This window comes from Rattus rattus, chromosome 3, assembly GCF_011064425.1.
Source record: "Rattus rattus isolate New Zealand chromosome 3, Rrattus_CSIRO_v1, whole genome shotgun sequence".
NCBI lineage: Eukaryota > Metazoa > Chordata > Mammalia > Rodentia > Muridae > Rattus > Rattus rattus.
The window spans coordinates 142,952,632-142,971,672 of NC_046156.1; the positions used below are offsets into that span (position 1 = coordinate 142,952,632).

At 42.3% G+C, this 19,041-nt stretch overlaps 1 protein-coding gene across 1 annotated transcript in view; it reads right to left on the reverse strand.

The window, feature by feature from the left end:
* Nucleotides 1-263: 263 nt before the first annotated feature.
* Mrps28 (mitochondrial ribosomal protein S28) overlaps nucleotides 264-19,041 on the reverse strand; it is a 103,996-nt gene continuing 85,218 nt past the window's right edge. Inside the window, exon 3 of the mRNA XM_032898639.1 lies at nucleotides 264-535. Coding sequence (XP_032754530.1) covers nucleotides 364-535 — 172 coding nt within the window. The 3' untranslated portion in view covers nucleotides 264-363. The remainder of the gene's footprint in view (nucleotides 536-19,041) is intronic.

The following is a 19,041-nucleotide window of genomic DNA, read 5'->3' on the forward strand; positions in this document are numbered from 1 at the left end:
ATCCGTGCTTTATTTTCTCCCGAGCAGGAGCTACTACCACACAGTACACTTGTCTTACTGACTGTGCACTTTCCAAGCCCAAGGCAAGCTGGGCTGCATTATGTGTTTACTGTTGGTTAGAATCGCCCCCTTCAGACGGTACTCAAAGCACTGACTGAACCTGAGAAACATCGGGATTGCTTGTATTACCCCAACCCAACAAAAAAGGGTAAGAAAAGGAGGTGGGGGCAGCACAAAATGACCATGGCAGGGAAGAGCCATGATGAGTTTTTGTTATTACAACTTTATTGTTAACACAGTCTTCTGATTGTATTCTTGACAGCTTTCTGGGCTCAAAACGGGTGCGAATGCAGCAAGCAGAGTTCATTGTTTGTTGAGTCGTTCCTCTCTTGATTTTGAGTCTCTGCTCTCTTGGAGTCCTAAGAGAACTGCGTCAGCCTCCAGGATCGTTGTATCTGTGGTCCCACCCAGGAACCTAGACGTCAGTTCAAGATCCAAGAGACGCAGCCTGACCCTGGTGCCTCTCTGGTACTTCCTAAAAAAAATTTTAAAGAAGTCCATTAATTCTGCAGGCCACACATAAACAGATCTGAAACTGAAATGCAAATTCTAACTTTCATTTTTACTGGTGAAGCTTTGTAAGTTCACACTGGTATGTGAGAAACAATTGTATTTGATTTTCAAGTGTATCAGAATTTTCCGTTTAAAGTTGCCTTTAAAGATGTTACTTTTATTTATTTATTTAATGTGTGTATGAATGTGTGGTGCATACATGCTTATGTGGGCACACTGATGAATCAGCCTGCTTCCACCTTAGACTTGGATGCTATCTTACAGTGAAGACAAACTAGACTCACTCCTGTTAATGGTTGCATCTGCTTCTCAAGGATTGGGCTGTGCCCCACCTGTAACCTTAGCTACAGATAGCTCTGCTTGGCCTGTTCCTGGAAATGGCAGCCATGCCTTTGTCATTGAGACCCATTTGCTGTAACCACCTGTTGTCATGACCACCTTGTAGCCATGTTTTTGTTTCAGAAGGTTATTATGACCGACTTGTTATGCTTACATAACTCTGCCACTCTACATGCCAAATCCCCCATTTGGAGTCCCTACTGCTGAACTATAAAGAACCCACGTCTCACCCACGTCTAATGCTGATCTCCTGAACACCGCCCTTAGGGGAGACAGCCTACATATACAAAAAGCTTGCTTTAATTTGATTTGGCCATGATCTGGGTGCCTGTGGTATTTCTCCTTGCATCTGTAGGATTAATACTTTGCATACATGTGTGCACGAACATGTGCACACACATATGTTTGCACATGCCTACTGAGGTCAGAGGTCAATGCCAGGCAGCTTTCTTAGGTTATTCTCCACCTTACTTTTGAGACAGCACCCATCCTTTATTGAGCCCGAGTTCATCAATAAGCTAGGCTGGCTGCTCGGGCCTCGGGGCTCCACCTGTCTCCAGCTCCACTCATGTACTGCTTTTCTGAGATAGGACATCATGTAGCACAGGCTGGCCCTGATCCTCTTGCCATCACTTGTAGTGCTTAGAGTACAGGTGTGCACCATCATATTCAGCTATTTAAATATTTTATACTATAAATAAAACAATATACTCAATTCTGAAATTCAAACAAGTCAGGTCTTAGAACTGCTGTTTATTTTTAATGTCACTTTTTGTTAGAGACAGAGTATCAATCAGGAAAAACTCATACATTATTTTCCTCCTAAAATTGTTTCAAATGAAGTAAAATATTACAAATGTAGCAAAGTATTTGACATCTGAGACAGACTGTACCAACCAGTATGAAACATAAAACAGTTGTATAAACCTGAAAGACATCAGGTGACCTGGAATAAGCCAGATGCAGAAAACATTGAACAATCTCATTTAGATGCAAGCGAGAAAAGGTTGAACTCATAGAAACAACAAGGAGAAAGGAGGTTGCCAGAGATGATGGCTGTGGGGTTTGGGAAGGTGTTAATCAAAGAACACAAAAGGTGCAGTTACACGGCAGGAATACGTTCAAAACAGCAGTGAGGACAGCAGCAATGTTTTATATGAAAATAGCTGAGAGTTATCACCATGATATGCGTGAATCAGCAAGTGAAGGACTAACAGGCCCAAACACTGCCAATGTGGCACCAGCAGGGTTTGCCCTTTCCCCTTCCCTCTGCCTTGCTAAACTCTTAGATTAACATCCCTGAAGCTAGCCCCCATGGTCTATTTCCTTATTTGGTCACTGCCTCATTCCTGAGACTAAAAACACCATGGTCCAGCAGCTGAAATTCATCACTGGCTAACCTGCTGTCCAGTCAGGACTTACCAACTCGCCCTGGCAGACTTACCGTTTCCTCCTCAAAAGCCCACTCCTGCAAAACCCCTGCTGTCTGCCTTCACCCCAGACCAGGCAGCACCCCTCCCCGCTGTCTCCGTACCGAGTCAGTAGGTGGTGGACTGATGGAGAGAAAGAAGGGAGCCAGCAGGAGGTGGGGAGAAGGAAGACAGGAGCTGAGCAGGCTATGAACGGGAAGAAAGGAGACTGCTGTACTTGCTCCTTGGAAAACGGTGATTTAGCTGTCCATCAACAGAGCCAGTAACAAGCAAGCAGCAGAGGGCCTCTGCCCTCCTGCTCTGTGTGAGTGTGGTGGCTGTGACTTCCTCACCCAGGAGGAAGAGCAGGACCTGCAGAGTGGAGGTCACGGCTGGTGACATGTCCGCTCTGCCTTCTCACTGTCGGCCCGTCTGCTCACCTCTCTAGTTGGCTGTGCTGGAGGCTCCCCAGGACTGGAGGACTCTATGCTGAGTTACAGTTTACTGTGCTCTGTTTAACTCTGGCCAGGGATTTATTCCCATTGGAATCTCTGGACAAACAAGTAAAGACGCACAGAAGCCCTGCTCACCGCATGTCCGACTGAAGCAGGAGCCACTATGACGAGCAAGTAAAGGTAGAGACGGGAGAGAGAGAAGCACAATGGTGTGGGCACTATGAATGGAGGAGCTGGAAACTTTAGGTGGCAAGGAGCATAATCGAGTCTCTGCAATCATTTAAAGCCTTGTTGTAAACTCTGGAGATGTAGCTTAGTTGTAATGCACTGGCCTTGCCTTCCGTCCCCTTCCTTCTCAAAAAGTATTAGGAGATGGTGTGTTCCCACGCCATTCAGAGAAAAGGAAAGTATTTGTCATCTGGGAATGTCTGAAAACAACATATACAGGATACACATAGACTTTAAGCCCTGTCCTTATATGGAATGGTCTCAACATTGTATGGTACGTGGAAGGGAAACTAAGTGCATACAGTTATGTGAGTACTACTCTTGGGTAAACGAAAAGAATCAGATGAAAATATATGAAGAATATACCTCATGGGAAATGTACAGGGAACTGGTGACTGCACTGTCTCCAGAGAAAATAACTGTGTGTTTTGAAGATGGTAGAAAGATGAAGAATGCAAACACATGCTTATTAAAAGGTTTTTAAGTACTTGTTATATTACAAAAGGTTTCTTCATAAAGAAAGTGAAAAGAATGGGATATAAAAACATGTATAGCCGCATTAGCCTTCAGAAGTATTTGAAAATTTAAGATGAATATATTTCTTGCAAAGTCCATTCCTTTCTGTGGTATTTTGTCCTGTAACTGAAGTGTAGTAATTATTTTATGGAAATGTTAGAACTTCTGTACCAACTTTGAATAAAATGAAAATTTTACACTTAAAAAAACACCATGTATATATCACGAGGCAGGTATCATAGAAGAAAGACTATATATGATATTCGCAAACAGAACTAGGAAGCGTCCCATCAAGAGGACTATAATTGTGAGATTGTGGGTGTTTTTTATTAAGTTATTTATTTACTTTGCATCCCCGACCGATGCTTCCCCTCTATCCTCTCCTTCCACTCCCTCCCTCTCACTTCCTCCCCTCTTCTCCTCAAAAAAAGGGAGGCTTCCCATTGGATATTAACCAGCCTTGGCATATCAAGTTTCAGTAAAAGTAGGCACATCTTCTATTGAGGCTACACAGGGCAGTCTTGTTTTTTTGTTTTGTTTTTTTGTTTGTTTGTTTGTTTGTTTTTTAGTATATGTGCTGCCAAAGCGAGCACATTTCTAATTTCTATTTTCATTTTTATTTTCTTTTGAGGGGAAGTTGCAACAGGGAGGGCAGATATGAAGGGGGATGGAGAAATGAATGGGATTGGGGTACAAAATGTGAAATTTACAATCAATAAAAAAATAAAAACCACCACTGCCAACAGAAACAAACAAAAAAAAATCTTAGTAAATTAAGAAAAAATGTAAAACCAGGATCATATATATGAACTCAAATTGGTCAATATATAATATCATCAAATAGAAACTAATAATCATATGCCTTTTTTGTTATTTTTTCTTTTTCTATGCTGGAAGGTTACGTTCCAGAAAACTTTGTAAAAGGATTTCTTTTTATTATTTCTACTTTGTGTACATGTGTGTGTCTGTGCGTGTGAATTACATGTGTGTGCAGGTGTCTCAGAGACCAGAGGCATGGGCTCCCCCTGGAAGTGGACTTGTCGGTGGATATGAGCTGCTCAGTATGGGTGCTGGGAATCAAACTGAGGGCCCCTGCAGGAGTAGCACACACTCTTAACAGCTGAGCCATTTCTCCGGCACTGGAAACTATACATCTTTAAAGAATGAAAAGTTCAATACCATAAGATCATTTATTTATTTATTTTCTTATTTATGGAGTGCTGGGAATCAAACACAGGGACTCATGCATTCTACGCCAAGTGCTTACTACTAACCTCCAACCATACCAAATTACTTAATTTTAAAATTAAATGATCTTACATAATAGAAAATTAGAAAATAGAAAATAGAAAATGTAAAAACAACACTTTCAGGAAGTTTACTGGCAAACAGTGTTGGTGAACCACACAACCACTTCCCAGTCTCGCTTACACTCTGGAGGTTTGTGCCAGACACCGAGTAAACAGTTGGGCTGTTAAGTTTTTAGAAGTTAATTTTTTTTCTGATAATGGAAGTGAATGTTTTTTTATAAAACTTGGACACAGTGAAGCCAGTCTAGCCCATCTAGTATGTGAGACAGTAAATTGCATGGTCTGTCTGTATTTAAACAAGTTAACTAGGTACCAAGGCTCGAGGCACAGCTTTAAATCCTTAGCACACAGCGACTGGAGCACACACAGCACAGAGTCAATCCCAGGCATCAGGGTTAGCTCACGAGTGCTGACGCTAACACTTGTCTCCCTTATGAGGAGCCACGACATATGTTGGGGTAGATCCACTGGTCCCCACTGCACTGCTGCTCACTGCTTACTTTGCGGTGTGAACCTGGGAAAGCAGGGCCTAAAAAAGGGGTGGACTAAAGTGTCACGCAATGGCCCACTCTGTTCAAAGCATCAGACAGTTTATACGCTGAGAGTTAAGAAGAATCATATGAGCAAGGTCAATCGCAAGGACAAACCACATGGGCAAAAACAGAGGCATAAGAATATCAACGGCTAGGGCTGGAGAGGTGGCTCAGTGGTTAAGAGCACTGACTGCTCTTCCAAAGGTCCTGAGTTCAATTCTCAGCAACCACATAGTAGCTCCCAATCATCTGGGATGGGATCTGCTGCCCTCTTCTGGTGTGTCTGAGGACAGCTACAGTGTACTCATACATAAAATAAATAAATCTTAAAAAAAAAAAATATCAACAGCTGGAGTAAACTCATTCCTAGCGCATATACCTCACCTTGGAGGAGTATAAAAACCTATTCCAGGAACAATCCTATGTTTTTTGAAGATACTGAGGTCACAAGACTCTTGTTTAGCCGGAGTTCTTTCCCAAGCATCAGTTCCCTTGAATGACTCCATTCTTGGACACTGCCAGTGTTTTGTTCAATTAGCTTTAGTTCATATGGACCCCCCCCCCGGCTTTGCCTCTTCCCTAGAACATCCAACTAGTTACTTGACTTTGTTCATTATTAAACACACACTTCTCTGACTCAGCCCTTCAGGTCTCATCATCTCTAGACATGAGGGATGCCATTTTCTTCTTGGACCTTGTGTCAGGTGTGTTCCACTCCATGGACACCTCCTCTCAGCTCTGCTTGGCCCCTTCTTCTAGCTCCTATTGATTCTTTAGTATCCAGGTAGAACATACCGAATGAAACTCCTTCTCATTTCCCCCTCAGAATGCAGTGTAGTGTTCGAACTCTCACGAAGAAAGGACTTTGCAGTCAGGGGGCAGATCTGTGCTCTGACACGAGTTTTGGGTAAGTTGCTTCCTCTGACCCACAGTTTCTGTGCCTATGTCACAGAAGGTGCAGTTACTTTGAAGGTGTGCTGAATATTAAACTGAATATGACATAATATGGTGGCACATGGTTTTAATCCCAGCATTTGGGAGGCAGAGAGAGGCAGATCTATGAGTTTGAGGCCAGCCAAGACTACATGGTGAAAGTTTGCCTCAAGAAACCAAACCAAGCCAGGTATAGTGGACACACTTTTAATCCTGGCACTCAGAAGATGAAGGCAGGGGGATCTCTGTAACTTTTAGGCGGGCCAAACTTACACAGTAAGACCCTGTTTCAAAACAAAAAAGTGTAGCAGAGTTTGGCTACTTTGTGGGTTCTTTTTCTTCCACCTTTCTCCAGCCCCTTTCCTCTACCTTTACAACCTCTAACACTAGATAAGAGAGGAAAAAAGGACAGAGGGAAAAGGGGGTGACGTTATCATTAGATTAATTCCTGCTGATCTTCCCTGTCAGCATATTTAATTTCTTCTTCCAGTTTCTTTTTTGTACAACTACTCAACAAACTACAACCAACCAATAACCAACCCACCTATGGGATGTTAGCATTGTACCCTCTGAAGAATCCCCAGAACCCCAAATGTCACGCAACTGCAGAAACTATCTGCAGCTGGCAAAATCACACCCCTGCTAGAGCATGAGGCAAATCATAGTCAGTTACTGTGGACAGTCTGAAGCAGCACCATGTCCCGCACTAAGATTAAAACAAAAACATATCCCCATAAAATGTCTGTGCTTTTCAAAGGTACCACAATTCTCACTAGAAAGAAAGAAACAGAGAGAGAGAGAGAGAGAGAGAGAGAGAGAGAGAGAGAGGAAGGAAGGAAGGAAGGAAGGAAGGAAGGAAGGAAGGAAGGAAGGAAGGAAGGAAGGGAAGGAAGAGGGAGGGAGGGAGGGAGGAGGGAGGGAGGGGGAGGGAGGGAGGGGAAGCAAGCAAACCAGGCAACCAAACAAAAACAAAATAGAAATTGTGTTTGCACCCTTCCTTTCCATGTACAAGGTATGAACGACTTCTATGGAAATGCCTGATCCATCGAGAGACACATGCTATCTACACAGGATCTGACACTGTATTGTATTTATATTTCTGTATTCTTCCAGAATCAACGCAGCAAGTTTTCAACTCTTGGGGTTTGAAAAGTGTAGTTCAGTTGGTATAGAGCTCACCTAGCATGCATAAGGCCCTGAGCTTTGATTCTCAATACTGATAAGCTGAGTTTATTATGGATTACACTGTAATCCCAGCAGGTGGGAGGTGGAGGCAGGAGGACCAGTGGTTCAGTGTAATACTTAGCTACATAGCAAATTCAATGCCACTGTCAAAAGCAGTACTTAAGGTGGTCACTACAAGTGCAAGGCTGCAGGGTCACTGATGGAGAATCTCTACTCTCTTGAACTCTGCAGCTGGTGGGGGTAGTCGGGGGACTGGCATACTTATGTGGTCTTTCTGGGTGCTGTTTGCCATCCTGCCTTGCATGCCTCTGACTCCTATGTCAGAGGTTTGTAAAAGACGGAGCCATCTTGGGCAGTGTGTTGCTGGCCTTTGGGTTCTAAGGCACCTTTTCTGCAGAAAGAATTGCCTTGCTAAACTTCCTTTGCTTTGCTTGTGTGTTCCTTTGTATGACCCTGTAATTATTCTGTTGTTTCTAATATGGGTAAGTGATAGGTCAACCACACTCAGTGATGGCCTCATATCCATGAGTATATGGACAGCATAATTAGACTTGGTGAGATAAAAAAAAACCAACCAATGAACAAACAAACAATTAAGCAAACAGGAAAAGGACATGAAGTTGTGAAGGGGGAGGGGGGACTTTAAGCAGACCTGGAGGAAAAGGGAAGAGTAGCGGTGAATAGAACCCAAATTACTCTCTATGTGTGTATTACACTGAAAAAGGAATACAAAGGATTTTTTTTTCATTTTTCCTTAATTTTATTAAATCACTGCTGGGAAATCCGGCAGTTGGGAATTCACATAATTATTCTAGAGTTGTGTAAATGTGGTAAAACTAGCCACATCTGGGCCAGCTCTAGGCTTGAGTTACAAGATACTGGTTCCTTTTAGTTATAGGAACAAAAGCAGTTGTTAAATCCTTGAGATTTAGATGGCTCCTGTAAATAATCAGATTTGCTAAAATGGGAGAGAGTCCAGGTGACATACTGCTAGGGTAATACAGTGTTAGCCCTCAACAGGAAGTTCATGCAAAAAGAAGTTTTTAAAGGCAGGGTCTCTCACTTTGTAGCCCTGTCCTAAGGAGTCACAGTGCTATTCTGGCTGGAATCCAAGCACTCAGGAGGCACACGGATGATCGAGTTGAAGGCCACGCTTAGCTGAAAGAACTTGTCTCAAAACCAAATAACAGCCCCCTACAAACATAAGGCAGCAAACACAGTGGAGTGGCTCTACCTTACGGCTTGACCTAACCCATCACTGATCACCTTTGCACTGACTGCAGTCACACCGCAAACTAGAGCTGCAGGACATGAATTTGGAGGGAGAGAACTTTACTCAGCCTGCTGCTGCTGACTTCATGGTTCTTGACTGCAAACTCACTCACTTTTTTTTTTTTTCCTTTTTTTCAGAGCTGGGGACCGAACCCAGGGCCTTGCGCTTTACCACTGAGCTAAATCCCCAACCCCAACTCACTCACTTTCAAATGTGAACAAAGAATTAAATTATTAAAACGTTTGTTTTAATTAATTAAAAAAAAGCCTCCAGATGCTAGTTTGACAGAAATTTTCTATTTTGTATTAGAACCACAGAACAACACCGACAAAGGCAAGTAGGGTGACTTCAGTGAGAACATTCGTAACTCATGACCTCCTTCTACAGTGGTTTTCTCTTTTAACTTCAAGTGCTTCTTCCGCCTGGCTTCTGAACCCCACTGTACACAGATGCAGGCTCAGCCTTGCCTCCCTCTGCCTTCCACCCTGCACGTCTCACACCACACACTGCCCTTTCCTAAGCCTGTGTGTCTGCGGAGCACAAGGGCAACTACATCTGGCTTTCTATTTCTGCACTAAGAACGTGGCTTGGGGGCTGGAAAGATGGCTCAGCAGTTAAGATCACTGGCTTCCAGAGGACCGGGGTTCAGTTCCTAGCACCCACGTGGCAGCTCACACTGTCTGTTAACTCCAGTTCCAGGCAATCCGACACCCTCACACCAATGCACATAGAATGGTTTTCCTCTGAAGAAGACATTCTTTACCACGTCAATCAGCACCTGCTACTGCTAATGAGAGTTCTCATTGCTTCAAATAGAGGATCCCTCTGACCAGTTCTTCAATACAAACACGGTACATGACACAGGCCGATGGACACAGGGCTTGGACTGAGCCTCACTATCCAAAGTCAGCCCTGTGAGGACAATTAGCTGTCCCTCCAATCACAACTCTCTGAGGCTTTAAAGTAGTCTGAAATCATTACCCATGCAAGTTTTCAGCTTAGCTGCTCAAAATCTTTCAGACTTTTTGTCACGTTCCCACAATTCCTTAAAGTTTTAAGACTATTGGAATAAAATTCTCTTTTGCCAATAGAAAAAAATGTGTTTCTAACGGTTTAGTTAATACCAATTTGTTTTAATTCCCGGCCATGGTGATCTTTTTGTGAAACTGTGAGCTAGTTCTCCCCACCCTTCCCTCTCTCTCTCCCTCCCCACTCCTCTGTATATGTGTGTGTGTGTGTGTGTGTGTGTGTGTGAGAGAGAGAGAGAGAGAGAGAGAGAGAGAGCCTTCTCTAGCTGCATTAACCTGAAAAAGGATCTTATTTTTTCCAGTTCTGTAATAAGAATGCATGATCTTAATTTTCAAAATCAAAGTTTTTTAAACAATGTCTGGCTAATATCTTGGGCATGACAGTTTTGTTTCTTATTTAAGCATTGACTTATTTTTTGAAATTTGAAAATAAAATTATACACAGCTTCAAACACAGCAGAATGCTTTCGGCAGTTACCAAAAAAGATATACCAAGAAATGGACGAAAATCTTATAACCTAACAAATCACATCAATTCTATTTTTATTTAAAAAAAAAACCTAAAAATTTGTTGTTGTTCAGAATTTAAAAATATATGTATGAAGGGAGTAAAAAAAAATCTAAGTGAAATAAAACATTCATGATTTCAAAAATGCAAATGACTAAATCTGGGATCTAGAAAAAAAGGAACATTTTTTTAAAGTAAGGCAATTTCCCTTCTACTAGGAAGAAAGATCCACCTGCTGGCAGAGACAGCTTTGTTTGTGAAGGGCAGAGAGGTCTGCCTGTCACCTTTGAACTGTCGACTGTAAAACGCGGAGGCCTAAAGCATTGTAAAGTGTGAAGACATCACCACACAGGTGAGTAGAAGCGGCCACTCTAGAACCCGCTGCCTTGACACTGGTGTGTGAAGCATGAAATACTCCAAAGCTTGTAAGTGAGGAACAGAGCGGAAGGCCAGACAGCAGAAGGAGAACTCAAACGTGGTTCATGAGACATCAGAATACGCAGCAATGGGCAAGTGCAGGAGCAATCGTAGACATGTTAAATGGCACAGCAAAAGGTGTGGGAAGGCTTCTCTGAGTTCAGCAGTCCACGGCTGATGAACAGAAACAAGATGGTCCAGACACTGTTCTAGAGCTCGGGGACAGGCTGCTGCTGCTCCAGAGCCAGACTCGGGAAGCACAGCGATCTGTGGAGCTGTAAACACTTTCTATTTAAAACTTGTCACCTGGACATTGAGGAATAAGTCAGACCAAAAGTTTGACAACTGCTTGGACACACAGCCAGCCTTGGACAGTAAGACCAAACTACCAAATTTAGAGTGACACGCAAACAGTTAGGGCTGGGGTCCAACTGAGCTTTGTCCATCAAACCAATAGAACATAGGTAGGGTGTATGCACACTGAGAAAAGTTTCCCAGTGTGTCTGGTTCCTGGACTCTGATCAGGGCATCGGCTCATATTGTAAGATTGTCTCTGAGTATTGTAACTGAACTCTATGTGATTCTTTTTTTTTTTTTTCAGAGATGGGGACCAAACCCAGGGCCTTATGCTTGCTAGGCAAGCGCTCTACCACTGAGCTAAATCCCCAACCCCACTCTACATGATTCTTGGTGGGATCTTACTTAGTTCATGCTTTAATTTCCTAATGAGCACATACTATTTATGCAGGTCAGCATGAGAAACTGAATGTTTTAAATATCAAATGAGAGGAGTAAAACTTTTTCCATTATGAAAACTAAAGAGATTAGTATTTACATTCATCTAAAGAAAAGGCTGAATCCTCTTAGCCTGGGTCTAAGGTTTACTTCAGTTGAGGCTGTTTTCATGCCCATAAGAAATATAATAGCCAGAAGCTGGAAAGAACCCGGATGCCCTTCAACAGAGGAATGGATACAGAAAATGTGGTACATCTACAGAATGGAATACTACTCAGCTATCAAAAACAATGACTTCATGAAATTCATAGGCAAATGGATAGAATAGAAAACATCCTGAGTGAGGTAACCCAATCACAAAATAAAAAAACAAAAAACAAAACAAAACAAAAAAAACCAAACCAAACCACACATGGTATGCACTTACTGATAAGTGGATATTAGCCCAAAAGCTTGATTTACCCAACATATAATCCATGGACCACATGAAACTCAAGAAGGATGACTAAAGTGTGGATGCTTTAGTCCTTCTTAGAAGGGAGAACAAAAATATTCATAGGAGGAGATATGGAGACAAAGTTTGGAGTAGAGACTGAAAGAATGGTCATTCAGAGACTGTCCCACCTGGGGATCTAGCCCATATATATACAGACACCAAAACCAGACAATATTGATGAAGCCTAGAAGTGCATGCTACCAGGAGCCTGATATCTGTCCCCTGAGAGGCTCTGCCAGAGCATGACAAATACAGAAACAAATGCTTGCAGCCAACCATTGAACTGAGAACGGAGTCCCTATTGGAGGAGTTAGAGAAAGGACTGAAGGAGCTGAAGGGGTTTGCAACCCATAAGAACAACAATGCCAACCAACTAGCCCAGGGACTAAACCACCATCCAAAGACTAGACATGGACAGACTCATGTCTCCAACTGCATATGTAGCCTTGTTGGACACCAATGGGAGGAGAAGCCTTTGGTCCTGCCAAGGCTGGAACCCACACTGTAGGGGAATGTCAGAGTGGGAATGTGGAAAGGGGTGGGTGGTTGGGTGGGGAACACCCTTATAGAAGTTGGGGGAGGGAGGATTAATAGGGGGGTTTATGGATGGGAAACTGGGAAAGGGGATAACATTTGAAATCTAATTTAAAAAATATCCAATAAAAGAAAAAAAAGAAATGAGATTTTTGAGTGGGGAGGCCTGATGGGGGTTTGTGTGGGGAAGGCATCATCTTCTTGGAGACAGGGGGAGGAGGAATGGGATAAGGAACTATGGGAGAACAGACTGGGAGGGGCAACAACTGGACTGTAATAAAAGTAATAATAATAATAATAATAATAATAATAATAATAATAATAATAATAATAATGGTGATGATGATGATGATGATGATATCTTTGAAGCCACTTACACAGCACTCCAGAAGCAGCACACTCTAGTGCATATAAAGGTTAGATCTTATTTCTTGATTATCTCATCCCTACAACACCCCGAGGACACCTAAGTTTTCTTTTACAGTTGTTTAATTTCTGTGTGTGCATGCACATGTGGGGATCAGAGGACACCTATGCACATCATAGCTGATCCATCTTACCTGCCTAAGAACATTCTTTCACAGTAAAAATGGTTTCCAATTCCTACCTAACTCTGAACATTTAAAATGAACATCTGTTGGAGTTTATTAAGAAAACATTCTAATAAGCATTTAAGTATCGATGTGGTGAGAGGGGAGAAGATAAAGAAAAGGGGAGTTTTACCCATCATGGCAAGGGTAGGTGGGTATGGAGTCTGAAGAGACAGTGTCTTCACCCACCTCAGCTATATATACACGGTGGCTTTTGAAGTGACATTGTTCAGAAGGTTTAAAATACTACAGTAAAAGAATAGAAAAGCTTTAGATTTAAACTCATTGTTAGTTTGGTTTTTGTCTCTAAATGAGTTGCTTATTAAATAGGCTTTGTTGAGGTGGGGACACTAATAGAAACAGAGGAAGGATAGGAAAGTAGGGAAGCAGAGGGGCAGAAGTGTCCTATCTCACACTCGCCAGGGTGATGCTAAGTTTCATTTAAGAAACTCTCTCCCTCCCCTCACAAAGACTTATAGCTAGGCTTTGGCAAGAGCTAGTGACACCTTTGACCCTTTCTGATGTTTGTCTCCGTGTCCCCAAGTCTGGGAAAGAGTCCAGCATCTGCAGCACTTTGTTGGAAACAGAGAAACAGAAAGCATTGGCTGGGGTGTGGCTCAGCGGTAGAATGCTTTTCTAGGTGGGCAAACCCTCAACGTCCACCCTCCTTTGGCAGGTAACTGGTGAAAAAAGCTGAAGAACTCAAAACACAACTTTCCTAACACCAATGCTGCTTAGAACTAAGTTGATGTCCCCGTGGCACTTCTGAACTACTGTACTACACAACGCTATCGTAGTCGGCATCTAATCGGTATTTGTAGGTTACAATAAGTAGCCACTCTCAGAGGCCATCTCAAACAGCGCCCTTATTCTACAAGGGGTGTGTGTGGAGCCCTCGGGTCATTAGGTGGTGTCGTTCCACCATCTGCCCTCTATATCCTCACCCTGGCTTCCAGTCTCAAAGCTGTGTTCATTCACTAAAAGCCCAAGAACAGCCTGGAGTTGATGTGTGTCGTTCAGCACAGAGAGAGAGTTCTCCTGAGGAATGAAGGACGGGCGTGGTTACAGGGTGACCAGGGCCCTACACTCAGCAGCTTAGTCATTTAGTCTCTGCTTCTGATCCAAGGCAGACAGCAGTTCTGGGTAGACTGCTATTGCCAGGATGGCGTCCTTCTAAGTGCTGAGAGCACAATCCTGTCAGGAGTCAGTACCCTTGAAATAAAGACCAAAGTGACAACCCTACTCCTCCATCTCTGAACAAAAGCACACGGCACATATGATTTAAAACAGTAAGTAAGAGGGCTCTGATTTTACTTCAATGGAAATAGGAGGTTGACATAATTTCCTTAGGATTAGACAATGATATATATAAGCCATTATTATCTACAAAACAACATTCAAATCATAAAATTCTAACTGTAGAGTATTTGGTGTATTTTGACAAATATAATGGTCTCTGAACAATTTTTTATGCTTTTTAAAGTAAAGCAAAATAGGGTAGAAGATAGACTTAATTTTCTTTCCTTGTCACCAAATGCACTTAGCACTCCCTAGTAAGAAACATTAACTTTTACTTGTTTAATTATTTAATGTGCTTAGGACAAAAGATAGTCTGTGGGAGCCAGTTCTCCCCTTCTTCCAGATGGGTTCTGGGGATGAAACCTGCTTTTCAGGCTTGGCAACAAGTGTCTGTACCTACCACCCGATGAGCTTCAAAATAACCTTAAACAATATTACTTATTAATTACTTAAGAACTACAACAGTGTATTTTGATCATACTCTTGCCCTCCTCTTCCCACTCGACTTCATCTTTTGTGTTTGTTGTTGTTATTATTATTATTAACCACTAAGCCCAGTTTGGGACTAACTTTTAAAGATTTATTTAATTTATGTATGTGAGTACACTGCCGCTCTCTTCAGACACACCAAAGAGGGCATTGGATCCAATTACAGATGGTTGTGAGCCACCAAGTGGTTGTTGGGAATTGAATTCAGGACCTCTGGAAGAGCAGTCAGTGCTCTAAACCACTGAGCCATCTCTCCAGCCCCTGAAATACTAACTTTTAATAAGCACTCATTACCCCTATCAAATTCTACTTTATAGAATTATCTGTGATTATAAATGGACTTCTTAAGTCAGGCCCTACAGAATGAAAAAGATTTCAGGATCCTACAGCTAACTTGCCAGGAAGAGGTGGATGAAGGACTAGAAGGCACGTGATACAACAGGAGTAGGTAAAGACTGTCAAGTTGTTTACTGTCTATAAGAGCACCAGGTGACTATGGTCCTTTTACATAAGCAATTCTATGATCACCATGTAATTTGGATAAAGTATTTGTCTCCATCTTCACTGCAAAATAGGGATCACAGCCCCTACATCACAGGACACTAAGGAGGTAGAAGGCGTGAAAGAGCACTAAGGAGAGGCCAGGCAGCCGGGCCATGACTCAACAAAGAAAGACTCAGTGTAGCCACACTTCCAGTCTCAGCAGAGACGGCCTGGCTAAGCCTTTCACAGGGCTCGGTTATTTGGCAAGAAGGGTGTCTCTTGTTGGGAATAGACAACATTTGACAAAAATGTTTTCAAGGATTTTGTACACAAATAAATTGAACTTACATTGTGAGAGTTTTGTTCTTGGATATGGGGTCTGATTATGTCACCTGGGCTGGCCTCAAATTCCTAGGCAAACTTCCATTTTGAGGCATCAATTGGCTATGGGCTGCTGTTCTGCTGGACTTTTGGAGAAGAATGTGTAGGCCCGGCAGGAGCTTTGGACGGTCGGCAGGACCCAGGAGGCTATGACTTCGGCAACAGTCAGAGTCCGAACAGAGCATCTCCATGTCTCTGCTTTCTTATGGACAACAATCCCATAAGATCAGGGCTCAAGATCTAACCTTACAGCCCTGACCACTTCTTGGTGGGGCGGGGGGTGAAATTCCAGATAGGAATTTGACTGAGGAAGGGTACAACAGTCTATAACACGATATGATAGTCATATGAGTTCTAATGATTGTGTGAGTACATGCAAAGATCCTGTTAATTTTATATACACACTAGCCACTCGTTATATGCCAATAGATGCTCAGGAGAGAGGAATAAACCTGTGATCTTAAGGAGCTCTTTAAGAGTAATCTGAGTATGATGGCATGTCTGCATCCCAGCTCTTGGGAGATAGATAGAGGGGGAAAAATCAGGAATTCAAGATCATCCATAGCTACATGGGAAGTCTGCAGCCTGTTCTGAGTATAGGAGACTTGTCTGTCTGTAAATAAATAACAACAAACCCTTCAAAGCTGTTCCTTTAGACATGTGTGGTAGTACATACGTACATTCTCGCACTCAGGTGGTAGAAGCAGGAGGATCGCTTCAAGGCTAATCTCATCTGCATAGTGAATTTCAAGCCATCCAGGGCTACACTGTAAGAGCATATAAATAAAACAAAACAAAATACATCACAACCACCAAAAGAAATAGCTGGATGTGGCAATTCATGCCTGTGATATCAGCTCTGAAGAGGCTGAGGCAGACGGATCACAGGATTCGAGGCAATCCTGGCTACATACTAAGCTCCAGGCTCACGTAGCCCAAAGAACCAACCTCTGTTTCCTCCTCCTACTCTCAAAGCCCAGGCAACAACAAAAAAGGAGTCTAGCATCCCCAGGGAAAGTACTGTGACAAGGATGATTTAAACACTGCACATATCCATAAAGAACCTCCAAAGGGTAATCCCAGCATGCCATCTTAGAGGTAGGTAGATGTGTAAGAGGTTCCTTAGTGTAGAAATTCAAGAACTCTAAGAAGCCCGGCTGGCATTTATGCTGTTTTAATAGAATGAGTGGAATTCACCCAGTAAAACAAAAAGAAAACTCAGACTCACTCACATGCCAACCTCTGTAAGAGCAAGTCACGCTCCTCCAACCCTAGCCTGAAGACAGTTCTTCATGTACTGAGTGCAGAAATAATTATTGTTTGCATAGCCTATTTAGCCATTAAAGGAGGACTCCTCTGAGATAGGCTCCCATTATTGTCCTGAACTGCTATTTAAATCTTTTGTTAGCAACAACTTTTAATGAGTACATTCCTTGTTTACTAACTATAGGTCTCCTTGTGGCAATATTTGGTGAACTCTTCAATGGAGAGGGAACTCAGTAAATGAATGTTGTTTTGATTTGATGAAATTAGAAGCTATAAAAGAGAGTGTTTAGATGTGAGAACAGGAGGAGCCTTATACCCTAGTTGCAACTTCTCACTATTTTTACTGGTTCCCTCTTCTGAATCTCATCCCCTGTTAAAACACTTGACTTCCATCTGACTCTTACAAGGCTTAAACTCTCTTTGTAAATCCAACCTTCAAGCCAACAAACCTATCTAATTAGAGGTGATCTTAGAGTTCCCAGTCTCTATTACTTTTTATAGTCTCCTGTCCCTTCCTGTTTGAATTTTATGTAAGCAATTAAAAGGCCATAAAAATTTATTCAACAATACACATAACTCCAAAAGGGGAATAACTCAAAAGACATTTAATTATCAATCCCCAAAGTTTACACATTAACCTTAAAATACAGTTAACGCATAAGTTACCATCTGGTAATCAAGCCATGTGCTTCGCATGAACCATGGGAGAGACCAGGGCTAATGAGGGCGTTTTCTCACCTTTGCTCTGAGTGACTAGGTCATGCATGTGGTCTCTGTGTTTCACAAGCTCCTACTGTACATGCAAATAACAAACCTCCAGAATGTAACACATGTAATCATGTGTTACTAACTTTGTAACCAAGTCTTATGTTAAAGCAAGAGGCTAAGGAGGAACAGTTTGCTGAAAACCTGTGACAACTCCAGAGATATTAGCAATCATCAAGAAAGAAGCAACTCCATTCATAAAGCAATCACAGCCCCAACTCTACACTCACAAACCCTTTTGTCAAACTGATTACACCAATAGGTTGCTTGAAACCCATGCTTACAAAAGTACTGTGATGTCCAGGCACAGGCTGGGCTCTGTGACTGCAGCCTACGCCAACTCTACCTTTTTAACAGTTTGCCAAGATGAGGGTGTTATTAGCCAGGCTTGGCTGAAACAATGCACGGCTCACAAAGCTACTTTAATGTACTGTCTCTATTGAGAAGCACAGTAATCCAACAGTAGCCTGTGACACTCTCCCACCACAGGACACACTTTGTTTCCAACAAAGGAGCCCCACACTACGCCTGCAGGAGCCGACCCCAATGAAGACTGTGTGGCTGCCAGGGGAACATCTGTGAGTGCCACTGTACAGAAAACTCGTTCTTTCTTCTCCTCTCTTTTCTCTTCCTTTTTTATTTTCCAGACAATAAATTGTGTGACTGCTTGGTAAGGAAACAAGCTTTCATTCTCTTCTTTTTCCTTTTTGTTTGTTTGTCCATTTAACACACAGTCAACTACATCTGCCACCCACCAATCTAAGTCCAGACCCAGGAACACAAGGAAGGTTGTTTTTTTACTTCTTAAGAACTTTTACACTTGAGTTCAGCTAAAGAATGAGGACTTTAAAGATAACAAAAACACATTAACAAAAAGAAGCTAATTCTGAGAATATTATAGAACTTCATTTATATCTATTGAGTGAAAAATCCAGATAAAACAAGTTTTTTTTTTTTAAGGCAATATACTCTTAAGAGGAAAAACCCCTGCAAATTATGTTTCTCTGAAGAATATCTACAATGTGAGCTAATATTTCTATTTTTTTTATTGGACATTTCTTTATTTACATTTCAAATGTTATTCTCTTTCCCGGTTTCTTGTCCATAAGCCCCCTATCCCCTCCCTGTCCCCTTTCTAACCCCCCATCCAACAATCCCCTACACTGGGGGTTCCAGCCTTGGCAGGACCAAGGGCTTCTCCTTCCATTGGTGCCCTGCAAGGCCATCCTCTGCTACATATGCAGCTGGAGCCATGGGTCTGTCCATGTATAGTCTTTGGGTAGCGGTTTTGTCACT